Source organism: Nelumbo nucifera, chromosome 3, assembly GCF_055504915.1.
Source record: "Nelumbo nucifera cultivar China Antique chromosome 3, China Antique-T2T, whole genome shotgun sequence".
Taxonomy (NCBI): Eukaryota; Viridiplantae; Streptophyta; class Magnoliopsida; order Proteales; family Nelumbonaceae; genus Nelumbo; species Nelumbo nucifera.
In genome coordinates this window covers 17,418,773-17,434,105 of record NC_142651.1, presented here as the reverse complement: position 1 = coordinate 17,434,105, position 15,333 = coordinate 17,418,773, and the positions used below count along the sequence as shown (strand labels likewise).

The window sequence follows — 15,333 nt, the reverse complement described above, 5'->3', positions numbered from 1 at the left end:
ACTTTCAAAAAGTGTCAAGTTAGTCCCTACGGTTAATCGACCATCAGTTATATGTTGAAAACGTTAAAATTACCATTCAAAAGAAGACATAGTTCATTGTCTTCTACTTTGAGGCTGAACCGGTCGAGATGTTTGAAATTCTAGACTAATGAAGTCATTGTCTTATACCTTTAGATCTGAAACACATTATTGTATAGTTATTTCTTTGCTTTCAGTTATTGTTTTCCTCTATCATATTTCATGTTTTTTCTTTATTTTTCTTTGAAGATAACCAGTTCAGTCTCAAAGTAGAAGACAATGAACAATGTCTTCTTTTGAAGGGTAACTTTGATATTTTCAATAGATAACTGACAATCGATTAACGGATTAGAGACCAACTTGGCACTTTTTGAAAGTTTAAGTATTGCAGTGATATGGTTAAAAGTTCAGGTACTAACTTGACACTACCCCTAAAGTTCAAGATACTAAAGTGGAACTTTTCCTTTTTTTTGTACAAAATAGGATTTAAAACAACATTTGAGGCGTTCATTGAATATGGTTAATTTTGAATGTGGGTGATTTTACATAGACTTCACTTCTTCTATTTTTATTAGAAAATCAAAGTTTTGATGCAATAAAAAAATAGATGAAAATGAATAGGGAAAAACTGAACCTGTATAATGGTCAGGTGGTCGCCAGTGATCTCCCTTCCCTTGTGTTTTGTATTGAAAAAAGATAGAAAATGGCTCAGCAAAACATGTAAAGGATGTTAGAGAGAACACACGGGGAGTACCACCCGTGTGTTTGTCGTTGCCGGAGTTCTCGCCATTAGTTTGGATGGTGGAGTTCAAGGGTCAGGTTACAGAGACGAGGCAAGGTCAAGAGTCGAGAGTAGCGGGAATTTGGAGCTAACGGAACGAGTTAACGTCTGTCCCCTAACACCACACACGCTGAGGGGGGAAATCGCATGGAAGGACACTTGGCACCTTTCGATCGTGTGGGGCGTTTGTGGGTCGCATATTTGAACTCGCCTTTTGTTCTCATTTTCTACCGTTATGGACCTCTTTCTGGTCATGGAAGGACCGTAAAGCGTAAAGGGTCAAAACTGGGTTTTTAAGACATACAAAACTTGAGATGTTTTGTATGTGGATGTGGATGTAATGTGTCGTGGGTAGCATGTGGATAGCATGTGGATACAAAACTTGCGTAAAGGGTCAAAACTTGAGAATTGAGATGTTCCCGATATGTGGATGTAATGTGTCGTGGGTAGCATGTGGATAGCAAATCCAGGACTCGGAGAGCATCACAGGCCCACCATGGGCTGGGTTTGGAGCTTCAACTAGCACGTGGGCCGGGTTGGAATAAACCCATTAAATGAATGGACCTGATCCATTATTTTTTTGGGCAATGGACCTAATCCATCTTGATTCTTGCGATGCTGAAGCTATTGCGTAGGGCTGTATTTGTTCGTAGTTCAAATATAAATGTCTTCACTAGGGCTGTTCATAAGAAGGCCCAATCCGATCAAATCGATCAACCCGGACCGACCCAACCTGAGTCGGTTGGGTTTTTATCAGTATGGGTTGATTTCGGGTTGTGCAAATTCCTAAATCGATCCGACTCAAACCGACTTAGTTTATAGTTCAAACATGAAGTTCCATAGCTCATTAGGCCACCTAGTTTTTGAATGGTTGCAAGAAACTTTGGATTAGTGAATAGTGATTAATGAACAACTTTTGTGATTAATTTTTCATTTAAATTTTATCAAAGGAGATGGCTGAAATGATGTTCAAATTATGACTGTTTTTAAAATTAGCAAGATTTTATCACAGAGATGAACTTAGAACCGAAACCGACCCAAACCGATTCAAACCGATCAGGTCAATTTTGTTTAACACTGGGTCGGGTTCAATTTCTATGTCAAGTAACCCAACCAGGTCGGATCGATTGGAAAAACCATAGTAAACTGACCCAACCCGACCCGTGAATAGGCCTAGTGTTTAGTATAGAATTACAAAATACAAAATTGATTGTTCATGAGAATGTAATTTTTTTTTTTAATTTTTATATCGATAAATTTTGTATGATTGTCAAATGATTTTTTGGTTATAATGAATACAAATACGGATTCCATAGAATCAACTTTTTTTGCATTGACCAATTTTGATGCTTTGTTCTTTATAATATTGTAGCTTATCCGGATAAGTGTACCATTCAGGTAACAGTTACCTGGATAAATTCATTTACTCGTATTCTTTTGATTCTCAAGTAGATAACAGAATAATTTTTTTATTCATAAAAAGTCAAAGTTAAAATGAATAAATTTGTTTCACTATGTTTTGAAAAAGTTATTTCACCACTTGGAAAATGTGTAAATTTTACTCGGATAAGTGAAGCTAATTTTACTATAAAACGTAATACTTGTTGGCTTATTGCAAAAAGAACACTGTTCCTTCTCTTATTTACCAGTAAATGAACGGGACCTGAGTGCAAAGACAGACTTTTGTTCTCGTTTTGATTACAAACATGATGAATAATTTGTAATAGCCCTCATTTCAATACACAAATGTATTTTTATCAAATACTTGCAAAATTGTCCCAGAATGCATATATGTATTAAACTAGCATTTACACTGAATTACAAAAAAAAAAAAACAAAACTTAAATATTGTGTTATCATTATATCTTATTGCATTATTCATCTTTGAGGTTATGGCCAGGATGTGGTTTTTTAATGCACAGTGCCACACTAAAAGCTGTCAATGAGTCGGGCTTACCCAACGGTACTGAATCAATCAAACCAATTATGTTGGTTTTGGATATATGATTCTGGGACGGGTTCTTTATCTGAACTGATTTTTGTGGATCTTGTTCTGAACTGATTCATACCAAGGTAGCCCATCCCCTTTGCCCTTTGGCAGCAGGACTTGATCTTGGTCAAGGTTTTTAAAACCAATCTGGACAATGAACCGATCAAGGGTCTGGTTCTCAGGTCAAACGGTTTGATCATTCAAACTAAACGAATGGCCCATTTTAATAAAAAAATTAAAATGTAAAAAAAAAAAAAGATCAAAACTATTGAATACTTCAACCACCCAAATCAGTGATTTGCTAACCAAATCAATGTTTTTTTGGCAAAAATCTGGTTTTGGAGAAAACCAGAACCAGTCACCTGACCGATTCCCGGTTTTTCTGTTCCGACCATCCAGTCTGGTCCGGTTTTGAAAACCATGGATTATATAGTTAATAATCGGTTTGGTTCTCGTCCTTCGTATTGTTCCAGTTAGTAATCGGAGCGGGACTGGTATAATTGGTTTAGTTCTGGTCTAATTGGGTCCTTCATACTGTCCCGAATCAGATTCAACCCATAGACATCTCTCTCTCTCTCTCCATTTTGGGGGGTGGACAGCACCAGTTGAAAATTAAACAGTTCAACCATATCATCCCAATGGGAAAAAAGGTGAAAGAAAATGAAAAAATAAATAAATAATTCCATACACTGTAGATGAATTGACCAAACATATTCAAGATGATGAATATGAACGGTGATGATGATACATTGGAGCCTCATCAGCTATTCAAAGATAAATACTTGAGCCATAGAAACTTGGATATTTTCATGCTCACGGCATTTAATTCCTGTGAGATTGCACTAATTACAAGACTCGCTGAGGTTGTCATTGCCAATTTCTGTGCGTTGTAGGAGTAACTGGTATTCATCAGTATGTATTCCGATGGCCGGCTGATGCCATGAGCACAGCTACAGCTACGATAAACATGAATAACATGCTCCCAAGCAACAAATATGTTTTTCTCGAAGACCTCCTGTACTCTCCAAACACCAGTATGCCCCAAAAGGTGCTCACAAGTGGAAGTGCCTGACAGTATCATATGCAATTTAAAGCTGTCAACATATGATGATATCATATTGTAAGTGTCTGCCTATATTAGATTGATAGATACAGATATTAAAATGCTTGATCTGGACAAAACATTTGGCTGATCACTTATTTCCATCAAATATGGGCAGGATGCATATAAAGACAGTAAGCCTAGTCTGTAAATGCAAAAAGAAACCAAGGGTAGCCTAGAATTTGGATGGTCCAGGTTTATGATTATGATTGTTTGGGTCCTGAATTTGCATCACATATGCTGCAACTATACAGGTAGGGACCTATAAACTTGTACATAATACATTTGGATACACAGGTGTACTAACTAATATGTACCAACCTGAACAGCATCAGCTGCAGCATATCCAGCAGCTTGACCCCCCATGAACTGCAAACCATTCCCAAATCCACACAATAACCCTGCCAAAAAGGCCCAGTATCTGCCATTCCAATCTTTCAGATAAGCTGTCAGTGATGACCGTGGTAGGTTGAGTACAGGGTGGTAGAGGAAGGTGATGTTTAGGATAATGGCAATGATGAAACAAGAGATTGAGAAGTAGAAAAATGCAGTGTAGACGACCAAATGAGGAACCCCTTCTTTCATTGTGTGCCATTGGTCATTTGTAGCCAGATTGAATGCTGGTGAGAACAGGGAGAAACAAACACCAGCAAATAAAGTTATGCCCAGTCCAATCAAAATACTCTTCCCAAAAACCTGCCAGTTAAAGGATCATTAGCAGAGTCAGGTAACTTTTCCGAAAAAAAAGAAAGGAATTTCTGCTTGGATGTTGGAAAAGAAGAAAACTAAACATGTGAAATAAAACAACAAGACTATGCAGTTACATACTAATTATCGGTAATAGCATCTATAGTAGCTTGTTATATACACAACCATATGTTATATGTGTTCATGCTTGTACATATGCATGCAATTTGGTGCTTAGGTGTATTACATGAGGAATCAAGTCCACCAGAACAAGCTACGTGCTGTTAGATATGTTTATCGTAAAGAATATATTGCACATCTAGACTTCATGTGGCTGATCTCAATCTAATAATTCTCTGCCATGTAGAAAATGAGAACCATTCCTTTTCTGGAAAAAAAGTTAATACTTTGTCCACTAATTCGCAAGGAGTGTACCACAGATGGAAGGCTGTACGTAGCAGCAGCATTGACATGAAGTCCAGAATATGGACAGTCCGGGTTCCCTCATTGTCCCTCTTCCATGTGGTCAAAATAATTGACGACTATCTAGTGAATGAGCCAAGATGGCATATCTATGTATATGTATATGTATGTGGAGAAAGACTGGTGCACACAAATTGTTAGGTTATGATGTTAGTCATGTTTGGTAACGTAGTGAAAATGTGTAACAACTAACCTTAATTGCCCTTTTGTTCTCAAGTTCTATGAGGAAGTCTGCAGTTCCAAATTCTGTCTTCTCCAGGTAATAATCCCCATCCTCCACGTCCTTTGTTTCATCTATCAATGTTTTTTGACAGAAACTATCAAGTATTACTAGTATATTCAATAGTGGGAAGTTCAAGAGAATCAATTGTACAAACATCCGATCTCCAAAGAGAAACTTACTTTTCTTTGGAAATGTTTCTTTAACCAATGGGGCTTCTACATTCCTGACAAAGGTTGAAATTTGGAGCATATCAATTTTATGCTGAAGATTGGATGATAGAATACAAGGGATCAATACAAACAGCATTTTAATGTAGAACCTACTAGTTAAAAAAAAAATAAAGTCATGTTTTAGAAGCTGGACAAAAATAGTTTACAGTTCAATACAACCAATAACTAGAAATTGGAAGACAAATACTAAAAGAAATAAGAGAAAACTTGTGACAAAGGCAAGCAGTGAAATTATGAACTTAGCTGATGTATGAAGTTAGTTCCACCCAACAATCAATAAAAAAGGTGATTCCACGCAATAGATGAATTAAAGGTTCCATGTTAAGGAGTATTAACTATTCAACCTAATGGTCTTATCCCTGGAAATATATTTCTAGAGGATAATGGTATACCCTTTCCCATTATTGTAACTATTTGAAAAATCAAGTTTTGCTTTATTATCTGCTGCGTTGGAGGAGTGCACAGCAGATCCAAGACAAACTGCAATGAGGAAGCATCCAACACCAGGGAAAAGAATCTCAGCTTTGTTAATTCGGTTGTCCAGAAAGTAATTCAATGTAGTTCCTGTTACATTCAATATGACATCAGATATTACTTTAATTTCAATACTTCATGAGTTTATGCATTATTTACATTACATTGTAGTATGTAAAATACAAAAGGAATTTGAACAATAGGCCAAGTTCTCAGGATCCATAAAATATATGGTTTGAGTAAAACATACCTATAACTACAGTAATGCTTGCAGTGATAACCTCTGTTACTGACAGACCAACGAAAGCCCAAGCATATTGAGTGGACAGGTTCCCAAGGCTAAGAACAATTCCACCTGCCATTGCAAACAACACACAGGGCCAATTGTCCTGCATCAAGTAATCAAGAGTAATAAAGACCATGCTTATCAGACGTACATTCAAAAAGAGGCAAGGAAAAAAAACAGTTGATTATATGCCAAGTAGAATTGGATTGGCCTAATGGAGCAATGAGTGGCTCAAAACAGTGGGATAGGCATGATTTTCATAAGATATTTGCATGCTAAATCAACAATGTCTATAATAATGCATGAGATTGGTGGATAAATTGAACCTCAACTGTCACTGCCATGCAACTAAAATTATAGATATGACGATTTCTTATTTGATCTCCCAATTTTATTTTAACAAATCTGGCATCCTACTCCATTGTCCGACTAACTCACTGCCTCAATTGTCCCACAATATTCGTCCTCAACAGCTAGGATTCTCTAGTGCTTAATTGTACAATTATCATAAAGTGAAGATTAAGTATGCCCAATTCGAATGGATATGAATTGATCTCTTGTCACTGCCCAGATAAGTAATAGGTAGGAATGACAGGATATGAATATGTGACATTTTGCACCCAAATTACCCAATAAGTTTGCATGATGAAGAACCAGAAAGAACATACACAAATAAACGAATATGTGCATAAATATGTGAATGAGAAACCGGTATTAAGTATTAACAATAAAAGAGCAAACATTAGAACAGCAAGATCTCAAGCTTAAATTCTCAGAACTTAATTTGCAAAGAAGCAGATAAAGCATTCTTTCACAATTCCATTCTGCGATTCAAATAACATAATTAATCTGAACTGAACCAAGACTGCAAAAAGCTAGCATGATAGGAAAAAACATAAAATAAGAAAGATGAGGAACTCGCTTGGGAAAGCTGAGTTATGAAATTTGGCATGCCAGGTTTACTATGTCCAATCTGCCCAAATGTTAAAGCAATGAGTACAGCAGCCAAGAGATTTGTGATGGAGTAATCAAGGTAAGTATGCTGAGGAAGCCGACCCCTTCTCTCCAGAAGAGTCAGAATAGCAGGCCAAGTACCCAAGAAGAAAAGGGCAAGCAACATGCAGGCTATGGCACCTCCTCTGCTCTCCACCAAATACATATTCAGTCCAGCAAAATTGAGACCCTCGGTTGAAAGAGAAATCAAGGAATCAAGACCAGAAAAATCCTGCAGAGATAAGTAACCATAAGACCTCATCTTTTAAACTAATTTTCAATGAAATTTTGAGAGATCATTGACCCCAAGAACGCAGAGGACGAACAAAAGGATATGAAAAGGAAAGAAAGAAAGCAACAAAGAAGGAAAGAGTTCAAGGTCTATCTGCCTTGGAGACTGGTATCATCAGAACCAATCGATCTCCTCCAAAGGAGCGGTGACTCAAATTCAATGGAACTACTGAAGTGGGAAAAAAATCTATAGAAGGATCCCAACGAAAGAACCTATGAATAGAAATTTGCCTTTCCAAAAATATAAAAGAAACAACAATTTGAATTCAGCATAAGAATAATTACAAGAACAATAACCAACAAGAGACAGAGAATTTAGAGCAAGATGAATCAAAACACCTAGTTAAATTAAAACGCCACCAACTAATCAATCAATTACCATGTGCATGCACAAGATTGGGAAGAAAGAAGAAAGACCACCCAAGAAAAGCAAATGAACGAACAAAATAATTATATTCCAGAAACGATCAGAGGCAACACTAAATGATCCTTACACGGAGCTCCTAAACTTTATGGGGAAGAAATACAAAAGCAAGCTTGCGACACTATTTTGGCATCATTTCGGGAAAAAACAAAGAGAAAAAGGAGACCCAATTTATATAATCAAACATCAACATCACCAGCTACCTTCAAAGGTCAATGAAGTAATCATAGTAGAACTTGCATACGGCTCTTGCAAGTTGGAAGTAAAAAGTGGTTGCAGAAATGAACCCAAAGTTACACAGAAGAGTTCCAAAATTGCAGGTGAAGTTGGGTGATTATTGGTTTGTTACTGAATATTTTGAGGTGGGTGGGCTTCGAATCTTCCTCCGGTTGGGTGGATCCAATAGAATATATTTTAAAATGACATGCTTACCTGGAAGCTTTGGAGCCATGTGAGAAGAGAGTCCGGATTTCCTGCACTCGCAATTGTGTATGTCAAGGTGCACTTCCATTCATTTGATAACACGTCATGGGAACGAGGGTCCTGATAATATCTTCTGTTAGTGTCTTATTTTTATATTTTAAAATAAAAAACCTAAAAAGTAAATCAATATAATTTGAATTGTCTGGCGATGGAGGTAAACAAAACATCTATCCGAAAAATAAGCAGAGAACTTAAGATTAAAAAAAAATTAAAACAGGAGTTCTATTGATGAATGGCATAAGAAAAAATTCTCTTATTCTTCTTCTTCTTTTCACTTTTATAGGGACGCCATCAACAAGATCCTCGTGTAAGGTTTTGCTGCCTCCCTATCAGTGTATTTGCCAACAACGTGAAATTTTTGCAATATCTCAAGCCATTGTTTAACAATATCAACTTAAGTTAGATCTCAAACAATTATTAAACACCATAAATATTGCTTGTAACCCTTAAAATAGTTGGCTCCTCTAACCCTTAAAATAGAAGAATATTGCTTGTAACTCGTCCTTGACTAAAGCTATAAGAAATTAGCTTCAAACAACATGAGACTTGTAACTTTAGCTAAAGGTTGAGGACAAAAACACAATTCTATTTGCATATGACTCCCACTTTTTTGATTGAAGATTTGAGAAAAAAATCAATTTTTATTTATAAAACTTCTGCTCTGAAGTTGCAATCTTTAATGGCCTCTGTCCCTGATTGAAGCGTGAAAAAGAAAGAGAGTTTTAAAATCGTTAATGGCATCCATTGAATTCTAGAGTTTAGTGGAGTTTCCCTATTTCCTTTGAGTCCAAATTCTTGAAGAGTCAATCTGAGTTTCCCTTCTATTTTACTGTTTTGTTTTTTCCTGAAAAAAAAAATACATCATACGAACATAAGGCTCAATTCGGAAAGAGTACAAATGCAAAAATATACAGTATAACTACATACAAAATAATACAAAATATAAGGTTTTACACTCTACATATTTGCATTTGTACTCTTTCCAAACTGAGCCTAATGGAAAAACTTGTCGTTTAGTTCTACCACACATGCAAACCTGTTGTTCATGTGAACTGTGTGATGTGTTAAATTATGATTGGAAGTGCATCTCAACACACACCATTCTGAGTGCAGGAGATCCGGTTTTGTGAGAAGAGGGATTCTGGAAAAACTTTGGCTGTTGGGGGTCAATAACCTTTTCTGTTGAGAGAATTTCTGGGTTGGACACGTTACCGTGAGAGTGGGCAAATTAGTAATTGCCCACTGAATTCACGGGATTCACTCTGTGTGATGATCCAATCACCAAGATATAGTTTTGGCTTTGTCTTGGTACAATCACTTTTTCACGGTGGATTCAAGGCCACCTCATGAAGCATTAAAATTTTGGGATTTTTTTTGACAAAAACAAAGATGCGTGGATTCATCACCCACCGTTAAAAAGATTGTATTTACGATTTAAAAGGACAAAAAAGGGATGGAACCCGTGGAAATTCAGAGGAAAATCGTGGATATTTTAAATTTGAGAATATGAATTTGGATGTGAGATCAGATCTGCACCTCACAGCACCTCCCACCCGTGTATTGGGAATATCTTCACGGTCGATATGGCCCTCCAGTGACATTGTGCCATGTGGCGATTCTGAACTGTTACTTAATACCTCGGCATCTCGTAGGCAAGGTTGGTCTTAGGATCAAGTTACCATCAAAGGACTAGGTTTCCCATTGCAAGACTAGGTCAGCCATCACAGGACTAAATTGGCCATATCAGGACCAGGTCACCCATATATAGGAATGACAATGGGGTGGGGATCATATATTCATATTCCCCGTCCCTGACCCCAACTTGAAATTAACCCCATACCTGTTCCCGATCCCCATCGGGGATAAAATAAATAAAAATTATAAATAATATTTAAAATATATTTTGATATATATATATATATATAATATAATAGTATATTAAATATAAATAATAGGCTATAATAGACTATCAAGGTTGGGGTGGGGCAGGAACCTTAGTCCTCATCCCCAACCCTGACCTCGACCGGGGATTCCTATTAATCCCCGCCCCCGTCCTTACCCTACCAAAACAATCCCCATCCTCGGCCCCATCGGGTCAAGGAAATTGGGTCCTCATCGGGGATGGGGAAAATTGCCATCCCTACCCATATCAGGGCTAGGTCACCCATCATAGGACCAGGTTAGCCATCACAGAAGCAGGTTGGGCATCGCAAGATTGGGCTAGAGACCTTGGCATGAGGGGAGACCTCTCTCCGCCGACCTACTTGAAGTGCAATTGGTGACCTACAGGATGTGGTGGCCGACCCCATCATGAGTGGGCTATCATCTCCAAATCCTCTAGGATCACGTCGCTCCATTAATGGAGTTGACTCCCACCTTGCCCGCTTTAGAGGCAATCGGATGAGCTCTATTGCTTTACACAAAAACTGCCTCCGGGCGAGGTGGGCTGGTAAGCCACGTCCCCCTTGGAGATCTCGGGCGTGCAACCTGAATCCCATAGCAACTTGCATCTATATAAAGGTATCCCAGTGATAGAATGTATGAGCGATTTAGCTCTCAAAGCACACTAGCTCTCTCGCTTTTTATCTCTCTCAAACTCTCTTCGCTAATTTAAGCATTAGAATGTCCACCCCAGGTACTCTAACTGTTTACTTGCAACTCGATCAGGTGACCTCAGCAGCCCGGCATCTGAGTTGTCTACCAACAGGGAGCACTAGATTGCGCAACATCAAGTATAGAAGATACTCCCAATGCACGGTGTGATGTGTATGTGAGGCACCAATGTGATCTCTTCAGATTTAGTGTCACAAAACAATTCTCACACCAACCTTACAGTCACATCCCAATGTGTGTTGGAAACATCTCCCCATGAATAATTAATAAAAATATAAGAGATGTTCCCAATGTGCGGCAAAAACATACAATGAGAAACACTCTATGAGGAGCAGATTCAGATTTTATCTTCATAACCTTTTTGCAAATGTGTATTTTTATTCTCAATGCACAACTGCAAGGGATATTTTAAAGGGAAAGTCTTATGCGGATCAAATCCTAATTTTGAGAATATTCTAAGAGAAATTGGGATCTAAATCGAATTTCATCCTCACACAATTGATCCAAGGCTCTCCCCAGTCCCCACAACACTTATAACCGTGCATCGGAAAATTCCGTATTAATGTTATTTTTTATCGACGGAAAGATGTACCCAATACAAGGTTCAAAGGTTGTGAGTCTAAGACTCCCAGCACCAAATTTGTGAAGGTCAAATCTGGGTTAGTTTAGATCTCTTGCCAATAATTACCTCTCGACACACTTCTAAAATGATCTGATACAATACATATGACCCATGGCCCATCCGAAGCAGGATCTGCTCTTCATAAATGGGCGCCTCACAGGCACATATGCACTGGAAACATTTCCCGTGAATAATAACTAATAATTATAGGATGTGCTGTGAGGTGCAACATGTAGCTATGGTTTATGGGAGATCATGTTGATGGATCGAAAGCAACATGTAGCTACGATTTATATAGAAAATCTTATTAATATTAAAATATTAATTGTTTGCATTGATATATTATCCGAATTGATATCTATTCCTCACACGAACCTCACAGCCATATCCCACCGTATATTGGAAACATCTCCACTCACAGTATAGATAAGCTAAAGACAAAATTCTACACAGTGGGCAGTCCAGATGAGCTGAAGACAAAATACATTGGACTGGGCAGTTCATATGTCAGTGTTTACTGTGGGCAGTTCATATGTCAGTTCATATACAGTGGTGTATTCATTAATGATGGATAGCTCGTGTATACACTCAATCCCTGGGCTGGGCTCATATGTGAATGTGCCAGTGTTTACTGTGGGCCCTATATGTACTGAACATTGGTGTATTCATTAATGATGGATAGCTCGTATACACAGGGCTGGGCAACCTATCATGAGTGAATATGCCTATGGATAGCCCAATCCGATGTGCATAGTTTTGTTTCCAACCAATATAGGCTCCTCCCATAACTAATAACAAACAAGTTTGGGAAATGTTATCAAAACTCAGATGAAAAGAGTATAAATATAAATGTGTAGAGTGTAAAGGCTTCTATTTTGTATATATTTATATTGTACATATTTGTATTTATATTCTTTTCAAACTAAGCTTAATGTACGACTAAAGCATGCTATGAGCTTGCATAACATATGAACTTTGTGGAGTCCGTGTAGACCAGTGAACATCATAGAGACACAGAACGTGAGACATGGACAACCAAAAATAGAGAGAGAGAGAGAGAGGAGGGGGAGGAGGAGAAATGGAGAATAAGAAAATGGAGGTAAGGCACGTTTGGTTCATGGGAATAGGGGTAATGGTCATTCCCTGCTTCTCCATTGGGAATGAAATCTCATTCCTGTTGATTTTAATTCCCATTCTTATTCTTGTTTGGGAATGGACCATTCTAATTCTGATTTCAAAAGATTTTGATTCTGATTCCAACTGCAAACCAAACAAACCCTAATTTATTTTATGTGCAATGGTGTTGTTCATTGAATCAGTGCTTTTGAAAAATTATTATACCTTGGCCTGTTTATGGCAAGAGAACACATCCAAGTTTATGTGGAGCCTATTTAATTATAATGTTTGGAGTTTTATTTTGGGTAAATCAGAAAGAACCCCTTCTACTATAAGGTGAGTGCCAAAGATCCTGTACAGCTGCATTATTTTTTTTTTTACAATAAATACACCCTGAACTTTTATGTTGCGATAAATACCCCATAATAGAGTGTTAAATTACTAAAATACCCCATTAAATTTATTCTATTTTCTCTTCATTGCCATTCTCTCTTTAAACATCACTGACCAAAAAACCCTTTAATCGTAATTGTTCATTCACCGCATCAAGTAACACAAATACCGCCACCGCCACCTCCTTCTCCTCCACTCCTACCGTGACGGGAATTGTAACAATCGGAACAAACATCCCCACCGCCATCTTCGGCCGACCTCCATTACCAGCAAATGGGGGTGTTTCTTCGTTCACTCCCTTCTCGACATCATACATTAAACCAACGAGCAGGGCAGAGAAGATCACCCAACTCCGAATTCTACCATCAACAGTGCTGGTAGGCCCCATAATCTGCAATTACATCGACTTCTGCTGTGATCACCCACCGGACGACAACACGTCAGGGCACTTGCTGGTATTGATTTCAATGGTTACCACAACAAAAACAACAGTGGCTCCACAAACACCATCGAACAACACATATGAAGAATCAAACCCTTCTAAGCTCTATCCTTCGCCAGATGCGGAATATGAGGAACTTGTTCAAAATGCAGAGATGTTCATGGAAACACTTATGGATCTTCACAGGTTCTTGGGAACTAAGTTTATGGTACCTACCATGGGTGGGAAATCTCTAGATCTACATCGACTTTTTGTGGAGGTTACATTACAGCTCACAGGGTGGTCTTGAGGGGGTTATAAGAGATCGCAAATGGAGAGATGTTATTACCGTTTTCAATTTCCCAAGCACCATTACTAACACATCCCTTTCTTGAGGTTATTGGTTTTTCTTCATACCTCTGTTTTCTGGCATCTCCCCGTGAAGATTGTGCCAATGGCATGAACCCATTGATCAAAGCGTTTGAATGAGAGGGAATGGGGAGGCAACCTGCAATTTATTTATAGGGCCCTATTCGCTTTTTGGATGGTTATTTATTCGGGTAAATGTAGTTACATGGATAAGTTTTTCTTCGTAAATATTTATCCGGGTAAGTGCATTTACCCATGTGCTTTAATTTCTCGTGTAAATAAGGTAATGCTCATTTTAGCCATAAAAAATCATTATTAAAAGAGACGTTTTTGTCACATTCAAGTGATGGCAACTTCCCCCTAGGTGGAAAGGTTATTTACCCACTTAGGAGATGACCGGGTAAGTAATACCTAGGAAAATAACTAGGAGATGGCTGGTTCTCATTGGCCAACTTTCCCCCTCTCAAAATCCCCCCAAAAAAAAAATAAACACCCCCTAGAAATGATTACACCACTATTACACAAACATCACTTTCCCCCTCTCGAATTCCAATTCTGTATGTATCATATATTATAGGAAATGGATATACATCGTAATTTGATTTGGATATGCATGCATAGTATGGGCATGCTTGGATACATTAGGGAGAGGCCTCCACAAAATCATATAGCTAATCAAGGTTCAAAATTTTGGTATAGTGTATCATATTAATATCCTAATGGATTATATATCATTAATATGCTTTGGATATGCATGGACAGATTACATTAATAACACTTAATCAATGAATCTAGGGTTGAAATAACCATGAACAAGGTATAAATACATAATAAATGCATACTTCAATAATTTATATGAAAAAATTCATTACAATCAATGGAGTTTTGGATATATAGATATCACATATATATTAACATAACTATTTTATTTATTATTCTTGTTATTTATGTAAATTACCAAAAATTACAAAAATAATATCATTTTTACATAAATGTTATTGGATTAATGGGTTTGATAAATCATTTAAGACATATAAATAAATAATTTTTATATTTTTATATTTTTTGGTTTTTTATTTTTTAGGGAAATCCATGAATATATACAAATAAGGACTGAAACATCACAAATCTAACAATAAATCACCATATCTTTTCAATTGAAACACTAGGACTGTGTTTGGTTTGAAAGAAAAGGTAGGGAAAGGAAGGGAAAAGTAAGGAAACCTATACAAAGTTTGTATAGGAATCCCAACCATTTCTTTAAAACCAAACACAATCTAAGGGAGTGTTCTACAACATGAATGTTTTTTTTATTTAATTTTGAAATCTCCACA

General features: G+C 37.3%; 1 protein-coding gene across 11 annotated transcripts; it reads right to left on the bottom strand.

Annotated features, from left to right (window-relative positions):
- Positions 1-3,440: 3,440 nt before the first annotated feature.
- Positions 3,441-8,479, bottom strand: LOC104599070 (ureide permease 2-like). 11 transcript variants are annotated; one of them, XM_088900116.1, is made up of 8 exons: positions 8,415-8,479; positions 7,197-7,499; positions 6,239-6,377; positions 5,907-6,078; positions 5,464-5,507; positions 5,255-5,391; positions 4,213-4,587; positions 3,441-3,857 (listed from the first exon to the last, which is right to left on the bottom strand). In XM_088900116.1, the coding sequence occupies exons 2-8, from the start codon at positions 7,431-7,433 to the stop codon at positions 3,699-3,701; spliced, it is 1,263 nt and encodes a 420-aa protein (XP_088756242.1). In that variant the 5' UTR covers positions 7,434-7,499; positions 8,415-8,479; the 3' UTR covers positions 3,441-3,698. The 11 variants fall into 11 exon arrangements, with proteins under 11 accessions (XP_088756242.1, XP_088756240.1, XP_088756241.1 ...); XM_088900114.1 differs by lacking the exon at positions 8,415-8,479 and adding an exon at positions 8,186-8,369; XM_088900115.1 differs by lacking the exon at positions 8,415-8,479 and adding an exon at positions 8,053-8,181.
- Between the last annotated feature and the right edge of the window lie 6,854 nt (positions 8,480-15,333).

Excerpts from the sequence above, each read along its gene's own strand:
- LOC104599070 (XM_088900112.1), bottom strand. Across the intron at positions 5,392-5,463 it reads AGAAACATTTCCAAAGAAAA|TAATACTTGATAGTTTCTGT; the intron begins GTAAGTTTCTCT and ends TGAATATACTAG. Across the intron at positions 3,858-4,212 it reads CTGCAGCTGATGCTGTTCAG|GCACTTCCACTTGTGAGCAC; the intron begins GTTGGTACATAT and ends TGATACTGTCAG.